General features: G+C 53.1%; 2 protein-coding genes across 8 annotated transcripts; both read left to right on the top strand.

The window, feature by feature from the left end:
* The first annotated feature begins 7,364 nt into the window (after positions 1 to 7,364).
* WDR45 (WD repeat domain 45) lies at positions 7,365 to 13,257 on the top strand. Of its 7 annotated transcripts, none has more exons than XM_009197568.4 (11): positions 7,365 to 7,746; positions 9,585 to 9,656; positions 9,786 to 9,860; positions 9,950 to 10,054; positions 10,943 to 11,051; positions 11,172 to 11,266; positions 11,750 to 11,829; positions 11,943 to 12,151; positions 12,231 to 12,332; positions 12,419 to 12,564; positions 12,788 to 13,257. In XM_009197568.4, the coding sequence occupies exons 2-11, from the start codon at positions 9,602 to 9,604 to the stop codon at positions 12,895 to 12,897; spliced, it is 1,086 nt and encodes a 361-aa protein (XP_009195832.1). In that variant the 5' UTR covers positions 7,365 to 7,746; positions 9,585 to 9,601; the 3' UTR covers positions 12,898 to 13,257. The 7 variants fall into 7 exon arrangements, with proteins under 7 accessions (XP_009195832.1, XP_009195833.1, XP_021788300.1 ...); XM_009197569.4 differs by having other exon boundaries at positions 7,368 to 7,746; positions 10,946 to 11,051; XM_009197567.3 differs by lacking the exon at positions 7,365 to 7,746 and adding an exon at positions 7,767 to 7,934.
* A 309-nt stretch (positions 13,258 to 13,566) lies between these two features.
* On the top strand, positions 13,567 to 16,576 carry PRAF2 (PRA1 domain family member 2). Its single transcript, XM_003917693.2, has 3 exons — positions 13,567 to 13,891; positions 15,082 to 15,299; positions 15,726 to 16,576. Exons 1-3 carry the CDS (start codon positions 13,713 to 13,715, stop codon positions 15,863 to 15,865), a joined length of 537 nt encoding a protein of 178 aa, XP_003917742.1. The 5' UTR covers positions 13,567 to 13,712; the 3' UTR covers positions 15,866 to 16,576.
* The last annotated feature ends 324 nt before the right edge of the window (positions 16,577 to 16,900 follow it).

Raw genomic sequence — 16,900 nt, forward strand, 5'->3', positions numbered from 1 at the left:
CCCGGGTTCACGCCATTCTCCTGCCTCAGCCTCCCAAGTAGCTGGGACTACAGGCGCCCGCCACCTCGCCCGGCTAGTTTTTTTGTATTTTTTAGTAGAGACGGGGTTTCACCGTGTTAGCCAGGATGGTCTCGATCTCCTGACCTCGTGATCCACCCGTCTCGGCCTCCCAAAGTGCTGGGATTACAGGCTTGAGCCACCGCGCCCGGCCAACTGCCACTGATTTTTTATGTTTTTAAAAATTTTGAGACTGGGTCTCGCTCTGTTGCCCAGGCTGGGGTGCAGTGGCACAATCATGGCTCACTGAAGCCTCAACCTCCAGCTAAAATAATCTCAGCAATTGCTCAAGCAGTCTTCCCACCTTGGCCTCCCAAAGTGCTCAGATTACAGGCATGAGCCACCGCACCTGTCATTGAAATGCTTTTTCCTTTGACTTTCTGGAATCCTCTCTTGGTTCTACTCCTGCCTCACTGGGTTCTACTCAGTCTCACTAGTTCCTCCTGGTTCCCCTGAGCCCTATATCTTACCAATGTCCCAAGTGTTAGTCCTCTAACCTCTTCTTTATTTACATTCACTTGCTAGGTGATCTCTTTCATTTTAATTAATTTATTTATTTGATACAGAGTCTCGCTCTGTTGTCCAAGCGGGACTGCAGTGGCACAATCTCGACTCACTGCAACCTCCGCCTCCCGGGTTCAAGTGATTCTCCTGCCTCAGCCTCCCAAGTAGCTGGGATTACAGGCATGCGCCACCATGCCCAGCTAATTTTGTATTTTTAGTAGAGGCAGGGTTTCACCATGTTGTCCAGGCTGGTCTCGAACTCCTGACCTTAGGTGATCTGCCCACCTTGGCCTCCCAAAGTGCTGGGATTACAGGCGTGAGCCACCATGCCCAGCCTTCTTTATCTTTAAAACAAACAAACAAACAAACAAAACAAAACAAAACAAAAGTATACTAACAGCTCCTAAATTTGCAATGAGAAAATAAAACTAGTCTGGGAGCGGTTCCTCATGCCTGTAATCCCACCACTTCAGGAGGCAGAGACAGGAGGATCCAGACTCTGTCTCTAAAAAACAAAAAAAAGAGGCTGGGCATGGTGGCTCACACCCGTAATCCCAGCATTTTGGGAGGCCAAAGGGGGCAGATCATTTGAGGTCAGGAGTTCCAGACCAGCCTGGCCGACACAGTGAAACCCCGTCTCTACTAAAAATACAAAAACTAGCCTGGTGTGGTGGTGCATGCCTGTAATCCCCATTACTCGGGGGGCTGAGGCAGAAGAATTGCTTGAACCCAGGAGATGAAGGCTGCAGTGAGCAGAGATCATGCCACTGCACTCCAGCCTGGGCGAAAGAGCAAGACTCCGCCTGGCCGGGGGTGGGGGGTGGGGGGTGGAGAAAAGACAAATAGCCCAAGGGCAGTCTGAGCTATGTAAAGTATGCAAAATTTATCAGTCTCAGAGAGAAAGGAGCATCTCAGCTCAGTCACAACCTCCACCCACCCATCCATGCCCAGGGGCAGTTGTTTAAAGAGATGTTGTTTGGCCAGGCACGGTGGTTCACGCCTGTAATCCCAGCACTTTGGGAGGCCCAGTGGGCATATCACTTGAGGTCAGGAATTCGAGACCAACCTGACCAACATGGCGAAACCCCATCTCTACTAAAAATACAAAAATTAGCCGGGCGTGATGGCATGCACCTGTAATCCCAGCTACTTAGGAGGCTGAGGCAGGAGAATCGCTTGAACCCAGGAAACGGAGGTTGAAGTGAGCCGAGATCACGCCATTGCACTCCAACCTGAGCAACAAGAGCGAAACTCCATCTCAAATAACCCTCTCTTGGGGTCTGGATCGGGACCCCTTTCTGGTAATAAAGGAGGGACACTAATATTAAAGCTGGCTCAACTGGGTCTGAGCAGAGTAATTTTTACCTTACAGATTTGTGTTTTAGGTGTGCACTTTCAGTTTACATTGGAAGCTGTCTCCCCAATAAAAAAAAAATCATGTTTTGAGGAAGATTTTCTCTGAGATATAGATACAATTAATTTGCACAAGTCTGGAATACCTAAATTTTCATCCAAGTTTCCACAGATTACTAGGTCATTGGAATATTGTCCTTTTCATTTTATTTATGTGTTTATTTTTAGCGACAGAGTCTCACTCTTTGTCACCTAGGCTTAAGTGCAATGGCCCCATCATGGCTCACTGCAGCCTCGGCCTCCTGGGCCCAAGCAATCCTCCCACCTCGACCTCCTGAGTAGCTGGGACTAGAGGCACACACCATCACTCCCAGCTAACTTTTAAAATTATTTGTAGAGACAGGGTTTCACCATGTTTCCCAGGCTGTTCTCCAACTCCTGGGCTCAAGCAATCCACTCGCCCTCGGCCTCCCAAAGTGCTGGGATTACAGGCATGAGCCACTGCACCCAGCCTCCTGATTCTTTTTATGCCAGGTAATCTTTGTTTGGATAACAGACATTGTCAATTTTACCTTTTTAGGAGCTGGGTCTTTTTTTATTCCTATCAATCTTTGTTATTCCTAAGGATCTTTTCAGGTCTTCTTTTATGATGCGTGAAGTGAGCCTGGAGCAATACTAAGTCTAGGGCTAGTTACTCCCCACAACTGAGATGAGACGTTCCTGTGTACTCTATGCCCTGTTGAATTATGAGTTTTCCACTCTGGTTGGTGGATGCAGGCACTATTTTCAAAAGCTCCATGTGAGTGTCAGGACCTGTTCCCTCCAATCCATTCGGATGGTTCTTTTCCTGGCCTTAGGTAGCTGCCTCATACGCATGTGTCGGTAAGTACTCTGCTAAATACTGAGGGGCAACCCTCTGCAGATCTCTGCGATTCTCTGTGCTCCTCTATCCTGACATTCTGTCCTTTTAACTACAGCTGCCCATGTCTCTCTGGACCACCTCGACTTAGGGAGTCCACCAGGCGCTGCCTCAGTTTCCCCTTCCAGTGCCATAGCATGGAAGCTCTCCAGGCAGTGTGCTGGGACAATTGTAGTGTTCACCTTGTTTCCCATCTTTCAGGGATCACTGTCCTTTGGTGCCTGATGTCTAATGTCTTAAAAATCATTGTTTCGGCCGGGCGCAGTGGCTCACACCTAGTCCCAGCACTTTAGGAGGCTGAGGCAGGCAGAATACCTGAGGTCAGGAGTCCAAGACCAGCCTGGCCAACATGGTGAAACCCCATCTCTACTAATACAAAAATTAGCCGGGCATGGTGGCAAGGCACCTGTAACCCCAGCTACTCAGGAGGCTGAAGCAGGAGAATCACTTGAACCTGGGAGGCAGAGGTTGCAGTGAGCCGAGATCTTGCCATTGCAAGATTGTGCCTGGGCGACAAAGTGAGAGTCCGTCAAAAAAAAAAAGAAAATTATTGTTTCATGTATTTTGTTTTTTTGTGGGGGGCAAAGTTGGTTGTTTCCTGTGAGAGGGCAAATTTGGTCCCTGTTATTCCACTTTGACAGAGTGCATGACACCTTTTTTTCTTGTAGAGACAGGGACTTGCCCAGACTGCTCTCAAACTCCTAGCCTCAAGGAATCCTCCCACCTCAGCTTCCCAAAGTGCTGAGATTACAGGCATGAGCCACCATGCCCAGCCCATGATAACTTTCGACAGTGGGACCAACAGAATTTGCCAATGAAAATGTAGGGGAATCAGCTGGGCGTGGTGGCTCACGCCTGTAATCCCAGCACTTTGGGAGGTCGAGGCAGGTGGATCGCCCAAGGTCAGGAGTTCGAGACCAGCCTGACCAAGATGGCGAAACCCCGCCTCTACTAAAAATACAAAAATTAGCTGGGTGTAGTGGTGGGAGCCTGTAATCCTAGCTACTTGAGAGGCTGAGGCAGGTGAATCGTTTGAACCCAGAAGGCAGAGGTTGCAATGAGCCGAGACCACGCCATTGCACTCCAGCCTGGACAACAGAGCAAGGCTCCATCTCAAAAAAAAAAAAAAAAGAAAGAAAGAAAAGAAAGAAAAAGAAAACATAGGGGAATTAAGCATGATATATCTGCTCTTTGACTCAAGTAACAAAATGTATTTTTATTTTTATTCTTTTTTTTTTTTTTAGATGGAGCGTTGCTCTGTCACCCAGGCTAGAGTGCAGTGGTGCAATCTCAGCTCACTGCAACCTCTGCCTCCCGGGTTCAAGCGATTCTTCCACCTCAGCCTCCTTAGTAGCTATGATTACAGGCACGCACCACCACACCCAGCTAATTTTTGTATTTTTAGTAGAGATGGGGTTTCACCGTGTTGGCCAGGTTGCTCTCAACTCCTGACCTCAAGTGATCCACCCACCTCGCCCACCCAAAGTGCTGGGATTACAGGCGTGAGCCACCACACTTGGCTACAAACTGCATTGTGATGCCATTGGTTGAGATAAAGGAGACAGTGGGGGAGCATCTGAGTAAGGGAAATAGGATAAATCTGTTTGGATGGATAAGCAGTATGCGACACCCACATGAACGTCAAACAGGTCATTGCAGTACGTTTGTGTCTGGTGTTCCAGAGAAAGGTCTAAGCTGAAGGCCTAGAGGATCTTCCAAATATTTGCAATAATTAAGGCTATGGGAGAAGAGGCAGTCACTTAGGAAGAGAGGATCAGACAGGATTATACCCAAGGATATTCTAATACTTGGAAGTTTGATACAAGTGGAGCAGCCAGAGATGGAGGAAAAAAAAAAAAAAAACAAGAGAGGCCTGGCATGGTGGCTCATGCCTGTAATCCCAGCACTTTGGGAGGCCGAGACGGGTGGATCACGAGGTCAGGAGTTCCAGACCAGCCTGACCAACATGGTGAAACCTCGTCCCTACTAAAAATACAGAATTAGCTGGGCGTGGTGGTGCGTGCCTATAATCCCAGCTACTCAGGAAGCTAAGGCAGGAGAATCGCTTGAATCTGGGAGGCGGAGGTTGCAGTATTTGGGCTTTTCTGCTCAGCCTGGGTGACAAAGTGAACCTCCGTCTCAAAAAGAATTAGCTGGGCATGGTGAGGCGCGCATGTAATCAGCTTCGGAGAATGGGCAGGAGAATCACTTGAACCCAAGAAGCAGAGGTTGCAGTGAGCGAGATGGTGCCACTGCACTCCCATACAGAGTGACAGGTGAGACTCCATCAAAAAGAAAGAAAAGAAGAAAGAAAAACCAAGAGGTAGAGAGGAATTGTGGGTTTCACTAGAAGGAGTCTAGGAAAGAACGAAAGGTGATTGCTGGTTTGCCAAATTATGCACATCGATGGTCTAGTTAGAAGCAGTCCCAAAACATGGGAGTGACACACACCAAATTGAATTGAGTTGAATATGGTCTGGGACATGAGGAAGTGGAATCTGAAGAAAGCCAGATGACTGGCCTTGTTGAGCACAGTAGGGGAATCATGCCAAGGGGAGTATATAGGGCCAAAATTCACAAGTAAATATGTCCATGGGAATTAACAACACAGTATCTGAAACAACCTAGGCAGCCATCAGTTGGGGAAGGGCTGAACAATGCTACGTAATATCATGAACCAGTTGAAAAGATGTTCTTATATATTAATATATGAAGAAACAGAAGCATCAAAACAATACTTCAAAAAAAGTAAAGGATGGAGGAATTGCATCAATGTGAAACCCTGATTGTATTAAAGAATGAGATTTCTCTGTATTTTTCATTTTTTTTCTTTAATACTCAGTCTCCATAGACTGTCAAAAATTGCCAGTGCGACTATATTGCAAGAATCTTGAAGGAAGAGGTCATATCCAGTTCAGTATTCCAGTATCAATCCAGTGTCCAGTATCCAATCCCTCATCGTCCTCATCCCTCCTCTTCATCCATCCTATGGTTTCAATCAATCTTGCCCAGGCTGGAGTGCAGTGGTCGCGATCTTGTCCTGCAGCCTCTGCCTTCTGGTTCCATGATTCTCCTGCCTCAGCCTCCCGGTAGCTGGGACTTTGACCCACCACCATGCCCGGCTAATTTTTGTATTTTAGTGAGGAGGTTTCACCATGTTGCCCAGGGTGGTCTCAAACCCCTGAGCTCAGGCAATCCACCTGCCTTGGCCTCCCAAGTGCTGGGATACAGGCATACCACCATGCCTGGTCCTTTTTGAGACGGAGTTTCTCTTGTCACCCAGGCTGAGTGCAATGGCAGGATCTGGGCTAAGATCAACCTGCTTCCTGGGTTCAGCTGATTCTCCTGCCTCAGCCTCCCCAGTAGCTAGGATTACAGGCCGTGTCACCCATGCTTTCGGCTAATTTTTGAACAGAGTCTCACTCTATTACCAGGCTGGAGTGCAGTAGTGCGATCTCAGCTCTGCAACCTCTGCCTCACGGGTTCAAGTGATTCTCCTGCCTCAGCCTCACGGTAGCTGGGACTACAGTGTGCACCACAATGTCTGGCTAATTTTTGTATTTTTAGTAGAGATGGGGTTTCACCATGCTGGCAGGCTGATGCCGAACTCTAACCGTGAATCTGCCTGCCCATCCTCAGAGTGCTGGGATTACAGGCGTGTGGAGCCACCAGCAACTATTTATTATTTCTTAATGTAAAATTTAGTAAAATCAGCCTTCCAGCGCCTTGCATAGTAGCTCATATATAATCCCAGCACTTTGGGAGGCTGAGACAATTGAATCCATGAGGTCAGGTTTGAGACCAGACTGATCAGCATGGAGGCCTTGTATCTCTCACTAAAATACAAAATTAGCTGGAGGCATTGGTGGCACATGCCTGTAATCAGCTACTTGGGAAGGCTATGAGAAGTGAAGATCCCTTATGAACCTGGGAGGCTAGGGTTGTAGTGGGCGCCACATCGCGCTAATTACACTCCAGCCTGGGCCCAGGCAAACTCTGTCTCAAAAATTCCTTCCAGTATGCACATAATTTGGGGCTTTTTAAAAATATCGTAGTGGGACCTCTTTTTCTTAACCCAAAAGTATTAATACCTTTTACCATCAAAAAGCTATTTTGTATTTTGTAAAAATAAAAGCAGAGTCCGGGCGTGGTGGCTCAAGCCTGTAATCCCAGCACTTTGGGAGGCCGAGGCGGGTGGATCACCTGAGGTCAGGAGTTCAAGGATTCAACCTGATAATGACCACGGTGAAACCCCGTCTCTACTAAAAATACAAAAATTAGCTGGGCGTGGTGGCGCATGCCTGCAATCCCAGCTACTCCGGAGGCTGAGGCAGGATAACCGTTTGAACCCGGGAGGCGGAGGTTGCAATGAGCCGAGAACCCGAGTCTGTCTCAGAAAACAAAACTAAACAAAACACAAAAGACAAAACTCGGAGCTGGCGGGGGCGGGGGCAGGGGGTGGGGAGAAAGAAAGCGAAATCTGTTCCTTGGCTTCCCGGAGCCAAGGTTTCACCACTTTCGAGGTCTCCAGGTCCGCAGCCGCCTGTAGCCCCCGGCACCGCCCCTTTGGAAGCCTGGGAGGACTGTGTGTTGCGAACGGGGGCGGATACTCTCGGTCGCCGCGGAGGTCCACATCTTGTTCGCAGGGAAGGTTTACTCCCCCATCGTGGGTGACCGAGGGACTGAGAGTTCGGCCGGTTTCGCTCTGCTGGGGGCAAGGCACGCTCTCTCTCCCCACCCTTCCCGGTTCCCTCAGACAGTCTCGGCCTTGAGGAACACCCTTCGCCTCCGGTCCCGCAGCCGACCTTCCTCCGCTCCCCACGCCCTCCCCGGAGGACCCCGCTGTCACTAGCGATGCTCCGAAGACCCGGGAACTGGGTGAGGAAGGCGGTGGCCGCCTTTTTCCAGCTGGGGTGAGTCATTTCCTGCGACAGGCTCCCTCCCCCGGAAGTAGGGCCCGATGTAAACACCCGAGCCGGGCTCCAAGGCCCGGGAGGTCAGAAAACCGGGCCGCGGGCGGCACCGACAGCTGGGGCCCGGGTCAGGGACACGCGGAGGTCAGGCCGGTGAAGGCGGCAGGAAGCTGGAGCACGATCCCAGGGTTGGTTGGGGTCTGGGGGAGGCTGGGAGTCTTTCGAGTAGGGGTCTAAGGCAGAGGTCTTGAGTGGGTGCTGGCGTTGGAAGGAGCATGCGGCTGGTCTTGGGAGAGGGGCGAGGCATCCCGGACACAGTTTGGGGTGGTGCGGGCATTTGGAATGGAGGTGCAAAAAAGGGGTCTTGAAAGTTGGAGCTGTCCAGAGAATAACTCTAAGGCAGAGCTGTCCAAAGAAAGAGCATGAGGCATTCCAGTGGAGGGTGTAACTGAAAGAAAGGAAGATTTGGGCTCTTGGAGGATGGGGAGGGAGCGTGTCTGGCCAGAGGTCTTGGGGAGTTGAGGGTTTGAAGGGAAGTTGGGGGCTCTATGGCAGTAATCTTAGTAGGGGACTGTGCAGGCATCTTAGGGGTTGAGGTTCTCCTAGGTAGGAGTTTTGGGTGGTTTGTTTTGGGCAAGCGTCTTAGAGGGTAAGGGTGCCCTGAGGCAGGGTCTTGGATAGGGGTCTAGAAGGGAATCTTAGGAGGATGGGTGGGGTTCCTGGGGTTGGGTCCAGGCCAGGTTATGTTGTAGTCAAGGACAGCAGAACACAAGGAAGAAGATGTCCTGGGGTGGAAAATTTAGAGTGCTAGGGGGAATCCTAGGGTAGAGTCCCCAGGGCATAAGCCAATCTAGGGAAGTGTCTAGGCTGGCCCTGATGGGTAGTTACCAAGGCATGAGAAGGGGTCATCCCAAGGTAGGCATCCTGAAGGGGTTTGGGGAAGCTGGTGAGGGGGAAAGGTGTGAGAGGACTCTGGGGTGGTCGAATAGGTTGGGGTGGAGTTAGAAGGGTAGGAGCAGAGGAGTTCCTGCGGATGGCAGACCAAGCATAGCAGTCTCAGGGCCAAGTCAGGGAGGTACAAGTGGATCTCCTAGCCCACTTTTGTCTATTTATTGACAGAGTCTGGTGCTAGGTCAGGTGTGAAGATGAGAAATGGGTTGGGAGTGGTTCCAGGCCATGTCTGGCATTGGGATCAAGATTGGCTGGGGGTGGGGAAGATATCACGGGGGCACCCCCTATCACATTACTTCCTGACAAGTCAGTGAGGGCCAGCATGTAAAAAGGAGGTGTGGGGTCCACGTCAGTGTGGGCCTGGAGCTTGCCAAACCTGAAAGAGGGAGGGTTCCTGGCCATGCTGTTTGGGATCTTGGGAGCTTAGAGCAGAGACCCTGAGACTCAGAGTCTGTTTTTATCTTCTTTTTTTTCCCCCGAGATGGAGTCTCGCTCTGTCACCCAGGCTGGAATGCAATAACTCGATTTCAGCTCAGTGCAACCTCTGCCTCCTGGGTTCAAGTGATTCTCCTGCCTCAGCCTCCTGAGTAGCTGGGATTATAGGTGTGCCCCACTACACCTGGGTAATTTTTTATTTTTACTAGAGACAGGATTTCACCATGTTGGCCAGGCTGATCTAACTCCTGACCTCAGGTGATCCACCCGCCTCGGCCTCCCAAAGTGCTGGGATTACAGGCATGAGCCACCACACCCAGCCTGTTTTTATCTTTTTTGCAGTCAGTCCAGAGTCAGTAGTTAGCAGAGTGGGAGGAGGAGGAAATCAGGTGAGGCAGAACTTGGAGGGGAGACTCCAGGACTCTTCTCATCTTTATCCCATTTGTATCCAGGGGAACAATCCTGGACCATGACTCAACAGCCACTTCGAGGAGTGACCAGCCTGCGTTTCAACCAAGACCAAAGTGAGAGAGGCTTGGGCCTGTACCCTTGTGGGAGGGAGCAAGGGAAAGAGGGGTCAGAAGTGGGCCATGGGCCCCCAGCTTCCTACCTGGGCATTCTTTAAGGCAGTCTGGATTCCTTCCATCCCCCAGGCTGCTTTTGTTGCGCCATGGAGACAGGTGTGCGCATCTACAACGTGGAGCCCTTGATGGAGAAGGGGCATCTGGGTGAGCTGTTGGCAGGGGAGGGGCAATGGGCAGAAGAGCTGGGCTGGGCATTGGTTCCTACCTCCACTGACACCCTGGTCCCTGTCCAGACCACGAGCAAGTGGGCAGCATGGGCTTGGTGGAGATGCTGCACCGCTCCAACCTTCTGGCCTTGGTGGGCGGTGGTAGTAGCCCTAAGTTCTCAGAGATCTCAGGTAAGTGCCCTCATCCTGCCCTTTGGCCCAGATTTCTCGGATTCCTGGCCTCCCACAGGCACCCCAAGGTACTGGCAGATGAAGATGTCAGAGTACTTCAGAGTCACACAGTGAGGAGGCCTACAGCTTGGAAGTCATGGATCTTATAGCTTGAGAAGCTTGGTGCTTTGTTTTCATTTTTAAAATGCTGATTGAGTGCCTCCTGTGTGCCATGCCCTAGAGCACTTACTGTGAGCCTGGGACTGCCCTAAGCACTTTACATATATTAACTCATTTAATCCTCACAGTAACTCTATGGGGTAGGAAGGATCGTTATCCCCATTTTTACCAATGAGGAAACTGAGGCCCAGTGCAGTTAAGTGACTCATCCAAGGTCACACAAGCAATAGGTTTTAAAATCTTGGAGCCGTCTTCCCAATACCCACTTGGCTTGAGCCTCAAGTGCCATCTTGCTTTAAGGATTTTTCTTGCTGATCCCCTCTGGACAGGGCAGGAGTCACCCTAGGTGAGTCACAGAGCCCTAGGATTCCTCACAGAAATCTCCAGGGTGCATGGACTAGGACTCTGGAGGCAGAAATAGTTACCCAGGGGAAGTTACAGGTCTGAGTGTGAGTCCCTGTTTGGTTGCTGATGGGCTTTGAGGTCCTTGGCCAGCACTCAACCACTTTGAACCTCAGTTTCCTCATCTGTAGATGAGTGTAATAGTCTAGAACACTCCTCTCAGGGATCATGTCCACAAGTGCTCATACTGTGTGAGGATCTCACTGGGTGTTTATTGAAAGGCTAAGTAAGTAGGTTGAGGTCCCTGGGAAGCAGGGGTGGATCCTGTGTCACCAGGGCTGCCCCTTACCCTAAACCTTGGCCCCGACAACCCACCCACCTGCCCAGCAGTGCTGATCTGGGACGATGCCCGGGAGGGCAAGGACTCCAAGGAGAAGCTGGTGCTGGAGTTCACCTTCACCAAGCCAGTGCTTTCTGTGCGCATGCGCCATGACAAGTGAGCCTGAGGAGGACGGGGGTGGGAGGTAGGAAGTCCCCACAGCAAGTGAGAGGGATAGTCCTCCCTGGGCATCCCGCCGCCCCCTCACGGCCATCCTGTGTTGTGTGATACCCACAGGATCGTGATCGTGCTGAAGAACCGCATCTATGTGTACTCCTTCCCTGACAATCCCCGAAAGCTGTTTGAGTTTGATACCCGGGACAACCCCAAGGGTGAGAGGGCTCAGACACACAGGTGTAAGGACATGAAACAGTGGATGGGACAGAGGGGCAGAGATGAGGAAAGAAAGGAAGGGGCACACACACACAGAGAAATGGGGAAAGAGGCAGGGAGATGCTCACACTCACAGCCTCTCCATCTTTCCAGCCCTCAGCCAGTTCTCCCCACCTCTGGCCCTGCCCCACCCCTGGGTGCCCCAGTGGCAGAGCAGAAACACCTCATGAGGACATGGGTGGGTGTGTCAGGGATCCCTGAGCCTCCTGGGGCTGTTATAGCAGCTTACTAGATTCCACAGCTGCAGAGCAAGGAATGGAATCTGCCTAGCTGGCAGGGCATGCAGCTGAGGTGAGCCCCCTCAGGGTTCTTTGGGTTAAGCTTATCATGAAGGGTTGAAGTCTGGTCCTCATCCAGCTCTGTCCATTCTGAGATGCTGCCTCCTCTTCAGCCGCCCACCCACCCTCATCTTCACACCCTAGGGCTCTGTGACCTCTGCCCCAGCCTGGAGAAGCAACTGTTAGTGTTCCCGGGACACAAGTGTGGGAGTCTGCAACTTGTGGTGAGCCGTCCAGTGGACAAGGGTGGGAAGGTTGGTGGACTGGCTTTCCTTGTGGACTCTTGGCCCCTTCCCTCCATACCACCTCAACCTCAGACTCCTCCCTCCTACCCCAGGACCTGGCGAGCACAAAGCCTGGCACCTCGTCTGCTCCATTCACCATCAATGCACATCAGAGTGACATAGCCTGTGTGTCTCTAAACCAGCCAGGCACTGTAGTGGCCTCAGCCTCCCAGAAGGGTACCCTTATCCGCCTCTTTGACACACAATCCAAGGAGAAACTGGTGGAGCTGCGCCGAGGCACTGACCCTGCCACTCTCTACTGGTGAGCACAGGGTATGCATGGTGGGCTGGTGACCCCATACCACATGACATGTGGGCATCACTGCTGATCTGTCTTCTAGCATTAACTTCAGTCACGACTCCTCCTTCCTCTGCGCTTCCAGTGATAAGGGCACCGTCCATATCTTTGCTCTCAAGGATACCCGCCTCAACCGCCGCTCCGCGTGAGTACCCCCTCCCCACCCTACCTTGTCCCTCCCTGTCCCCCTGCCCGTTTACCATACCTGGGCTTAGCCAGTGCTGCCTGCAGGCTGGCTCGCGTGGGCAAGGTGGGGCCTATGATTGGGCAGTACGTGGACTCTCAGTGGAGCCTGGCGAGCTTCACTGTGCCTGCTGAGTCAGCTTGCATCTGCGCCTTCGGTCGCAATACTTCCAAGAACGTCAACTCTGTCATTGGTGAGTGGTAACAGCCCCTTGGTTGGGGGTACTGCATGGGGCAGAGGCCTGTAGGTTGGACCTGAAAGAATTTTAGGGCCACGTGAGGCTCAGCTTCATCTTCAGTAAGGGAGACAGCACTGGGCAAAGGCCTTGAGGCAGACCCTAGGTCCTGAGATGCCTGAGAGGATTGGAACCTGTGGCTGTGGCAGCCTCTGACCTTTTACCACTCCCCCTCCCCCAGCCATCTGCGTAGATGGGACCTTCCACAAATATGTCTTCACTCCTGATGGAAACTGCAACAGAGAGGCTTTCGACGTGTACCTTGACATCTGTGATGATGATGACTTTTAAGGACCCTGGGGGCTGTGCTAGGGACCTGCAGTGGCAGACTGCAGAGCTGAGCCTTGGCAGTGGGGCGTGCTTGGAAGCCACCAGCCAGCAAGCATTAATGGGGCCGGTGCCCACTTTCTACTCAGCAGAGCTATGTCTAAATAAAGAGCTCAATTCCCCCCAGCACTTCTTGATGACTGTGTGCCCCAAGGGCTAGGCCAGAGACCCAGGAAGGCAGCGACCCCTTGGGATCCCTAACTTGGAGGAAATTGCCAGGGACCCAGAGGGAGTGCCCTAATCCAACCTGGAGATTTTTAAAAAGCTTCCTAGGAAGAGATGATTTCCGATGTGATGAATACGAATAAAAGGCCCTTAATGGCATTTACGGCTTGACCTCAGGAGCGGGGCATGGAGTTTCCTGGAGAAATGTGACCCTTTTGGACGCTGACAGGAAGGAGGTGGAATCCAACTCGGATCCTTGTGACAGTCCCTCCTTTCTTATCTGTCTGGCTACTTTGTGCTTGAGCCGCTGGCACCGCCCGGAGCAGCCCCTGCGGCGCCCCGCGCGGGGGTGGATAGCAGTTTTAAGGGTTGGGAGCGTCTAGCCCGGCGGCCAAGGCTTGATTTCCCGGCAGCCTTTGCTGCTTTTCTGAGCGGCGTATTAGTTGCTTTTCCGGTCACGTGCATCGCCGCCCCTGCGCAATCCACCTAGGAGGTTAGGAAAATAGCTGCCCAGCCCAGACTCCATTTCCCGGTGTGCCCCGCGGTGGCGAGGGGCGTAACGGTTGTTGTAGTCCGGCCCCCTCCTGGCTGGTCCAGCCACATTAACCGGCAGGATGTCGGAGGTACGGCTGCCACCGCTACGCGCCCTGGACGACTTTGTTCTGGGGTCGGCGCGTCTGGCGGCTCCGGATCCATGCGACCCGCAGCGATGGTGCCACCGCGTCATCAACAACCTCCTCTACTACCAAACCAACTACCTTCTCTGCTTCGGCATCGGCCTCGCTCTTGCCGGGTGAGGGAGGGAGGCGCCGGTTGGCCGGGGACGTCTGCAGAGCGTGGGGGGGTAGACCCACAGGTCTTTGAGGACCAGGACAGGGAACCTGAGTGGGGATGCAAGGCCGGGAAGGGCGAAGTCAGTAGAGATGGACGGCCTGAGGGGCTTGGAAGGGAGATCTTGAAGGAGGTGGAGCCTGGTTATAAGGAGGGCCTCAGGGAGATGGAGCCTGGCTGATGAGGAGGGCCTGCGGGGGATGGGGGTCTAGAGGGAAGATCTGGGGAAGATGGAGACAAGTGTGGGACGGAAGAGGAAAGTAGGCTGGAAGGTGAACCGGAAAAAAAGGAGGGCCCGAAAGGGGGACGTGAGAGTACTTGAGGGATGTGGTGGGGGGTAATGTGAATGATGGGGCCAGATTGAGGCCGACCCTGGAGTACTTAGGGCAGAGACCGGGAAATAGACGGTAAAGTTGGAGGGTTTGGAAGATGTATTTATTGGGGATCCGGTCTTGGAGGGGAGCCTGGCTATGACTGGAAGGCGCCAGGGGCAGGTACCTGTTGGGGAACTTGGGCCCAGGAGGACGATCCATGGTTGGAAAGCGTGAGACCAGAGAGGGATGGAGAATCTGGAGGAGGGACTTGAGCAGTGCTAGAAGTTCAGAGTGGGGCTGACAACCTAGAAGAGGTTCTAGCAATGATGGAGGGAGGAATCTATAGGGAAATGGGAGCCTGGAGGGGGCATTGGGAGGGGAGGAAGCCTGGAGGGGGCTCCTATAAGGACCCTAGGCCTGGGGAGAGGGTAATGTGTGGAGACAGGCCTGGAAGAGGGATTTGCAGGGGCTGGGGTTAAAGAGGGAGCTTGCGGGCAGGCTGATGAGGGGCCCTGTGTGGGTAGAGTCGGAAGGAAAGTCCAGAGAAGTGTTGGGAGCCCGGGGGTGTGGGGAGTCTTCTCTAGCTGGATGGGAGGGCGTGAAGTGGGGACTTGAGGAAGACAGGACAGTGGAATTGACAGGGAGGAAAGGAGGGGTCTACGGGGGTGAGTCGGGAGCCCTGGCAGATAGGCCTGCTGGAGACAGGGCTGGTGGGAGGATGTGCCGAGCTGGAGTGTCCGGAGACGGGATACCCTGGCTCTTGGGGCCCAGGGTGGGTGGTGGTCCCGGAGGCCGTCTCTCCGCCCGGCCGGCTAGCTTAGTTCCCTTGTACCCGCAGGTACGTGCGTCCGCTGCACACGCTTCTGAGCGCGCTGGTAGTGGCGGTGGCCCTCGGCATGCTGGTGTGGGCAGCTGAGACCCGCGCAGCTGTGCGCCGCTGCCGCCGCAGCCACCCTGCTGCCTGCCTGGCCGCAGTGCTTGCCGTCGGCCTCCTGGTTCTCTGGGTCGTGGGCGGCGCTTGCACCTTCCTGCTCAGCATCGCCGGGCCGGTGCTTCGTGAGTCTCCACTACCCCGAGATAGCCAGGAAAGCGGCCAGAACATGCTTAAGGCACCAGGCCAGCCCTGCCCCGGTCCCCGGGTTGAGAGGGGGCTGGGAAACCCGAGGGCCTGACCACGCCCCCGCTAAAAGCGCCTTCCCGGACTTCGTTCCCCCTTCTGGGAACACCCCTTTTATTATCGCCTTTCCCATCTCACTCCTGGTGTTAAGTGCCTTCCACTGGCCACGTCCCCGTTACCGGGCGCCTTCCCTGGCCGTGCCCACGTTGCCAAGCCAATTACTCGGCCACGCTTTCAGTATCTGAGGCGTCCTGGCCGCTCACCACTCGATTGGCCTGCCTGCGCGCCAATTCCCTTCGGTGGGCCCCGGTTGGCTGCAGGCTGAGGTCTATTCCACTGACCACCCCTCTCGGTGCCGCCCACAGTGATCCTGGTGCACGCCTCGTTGCGCCTGCGCAACCTTAAGAACAAGATTGAGAACAAGATCGAGAGCATTGGTCTCAAGCGGACGCCAATGGGCCTGCTACTAGAGGCGCTGGGACAAGAGCAAGAGGCTGGATCCTAGGCCCCTAGGATCTGTACTCAGGACCTGGAGAATACCACCCCACCCCCAGCCCATAATTGGGACCCAGAGCCCTTTCCCAGCACTTAAAACAGGAGCCTAGAGCCCCCTGCCCAAACAAAACAGGACATCTATGACCACCCTACCCCCACGCCAGCCCCAAACTAAGATATCCCTCACACCCAGCCCCCATAACCTAGGGACAAGAGTCTTCCCCAGCCCTGAACCTAGAACCAAGAGCCACCTACATCCAGCCCCAACACTGGGGCTTCAGGCCACAGCATCCATGGCCAATTTCAAATTGTGAACCCAGAGACACTCCCATCCACCCTTCTCCATGCTCAGCCCCAAACTGGGGCCTGAGGCAAAGCACTCTCAAATCTTGAATCCTGGACCAAAGCTTTTCCAGACCCTACCCTACCTTCCAACCCAGGTCAAGACATTGCCAAATCTTGAACTCAAAACCCAAGTGTTCCATGCCCCTGTGTGGATGGAGTTGGGTATCCTGACTGTTGGACCCCTGGTCCCAGGTGATCCCGACCCTCACCAGTCCCACTTGCCTCCCTCCAGCTCTGCTTAGGGATTTTGCCCCTCACCCCAATGTTCCACATCATTGACGACCAAGGGGTGAGGTGGGGACAGGCCTCAGCAGGGAATGGGGCATATATGTTAGTGTTGCTGCAACAATAAAGCCTGTTGCATCTCTCACGCCAATTTGAGCCTCCTGGGTAAAGTTCTTATACATTTCAAAGGACAGAAGTGGCCTTCTACTTTTCAATTCTGCTAGACTTTTCCTGAATATGCAGGCTGAAGAGGTGATCTCTGAGGCCCTTCCTTGAAACTTACCTCTGGATCAGCATTAAAGCACAGGGAAGGACAGGTGTGGTGGCTCATGCCTGTAATTCCAACACTTTGGGAGGCTGAGACTAGAGGATCACTTGAGGCTAGGAGTTTGAGACCAGCCTGGGCAATATAGCAAGACTCTCTCTCTACAAAAAAATTAAAATTTAGCTGGGCATGGTGGTGTGCTTTTGTAGT

The sequence above is a fragment of the Papio anubis genome, chromosome X (assembly GCF_008728515.1).
Source record: "Papio anubis isolate 15944 chromosome X, Panubis1.0, whole genome shotgun sequence".
Classification (NCBI taxonomy): domain Eukaryota; kingdom Metazoa; phylum Chordata; class Mammalia; order Primates; family Cercopithecidae; genus Papio; species Papio anubis.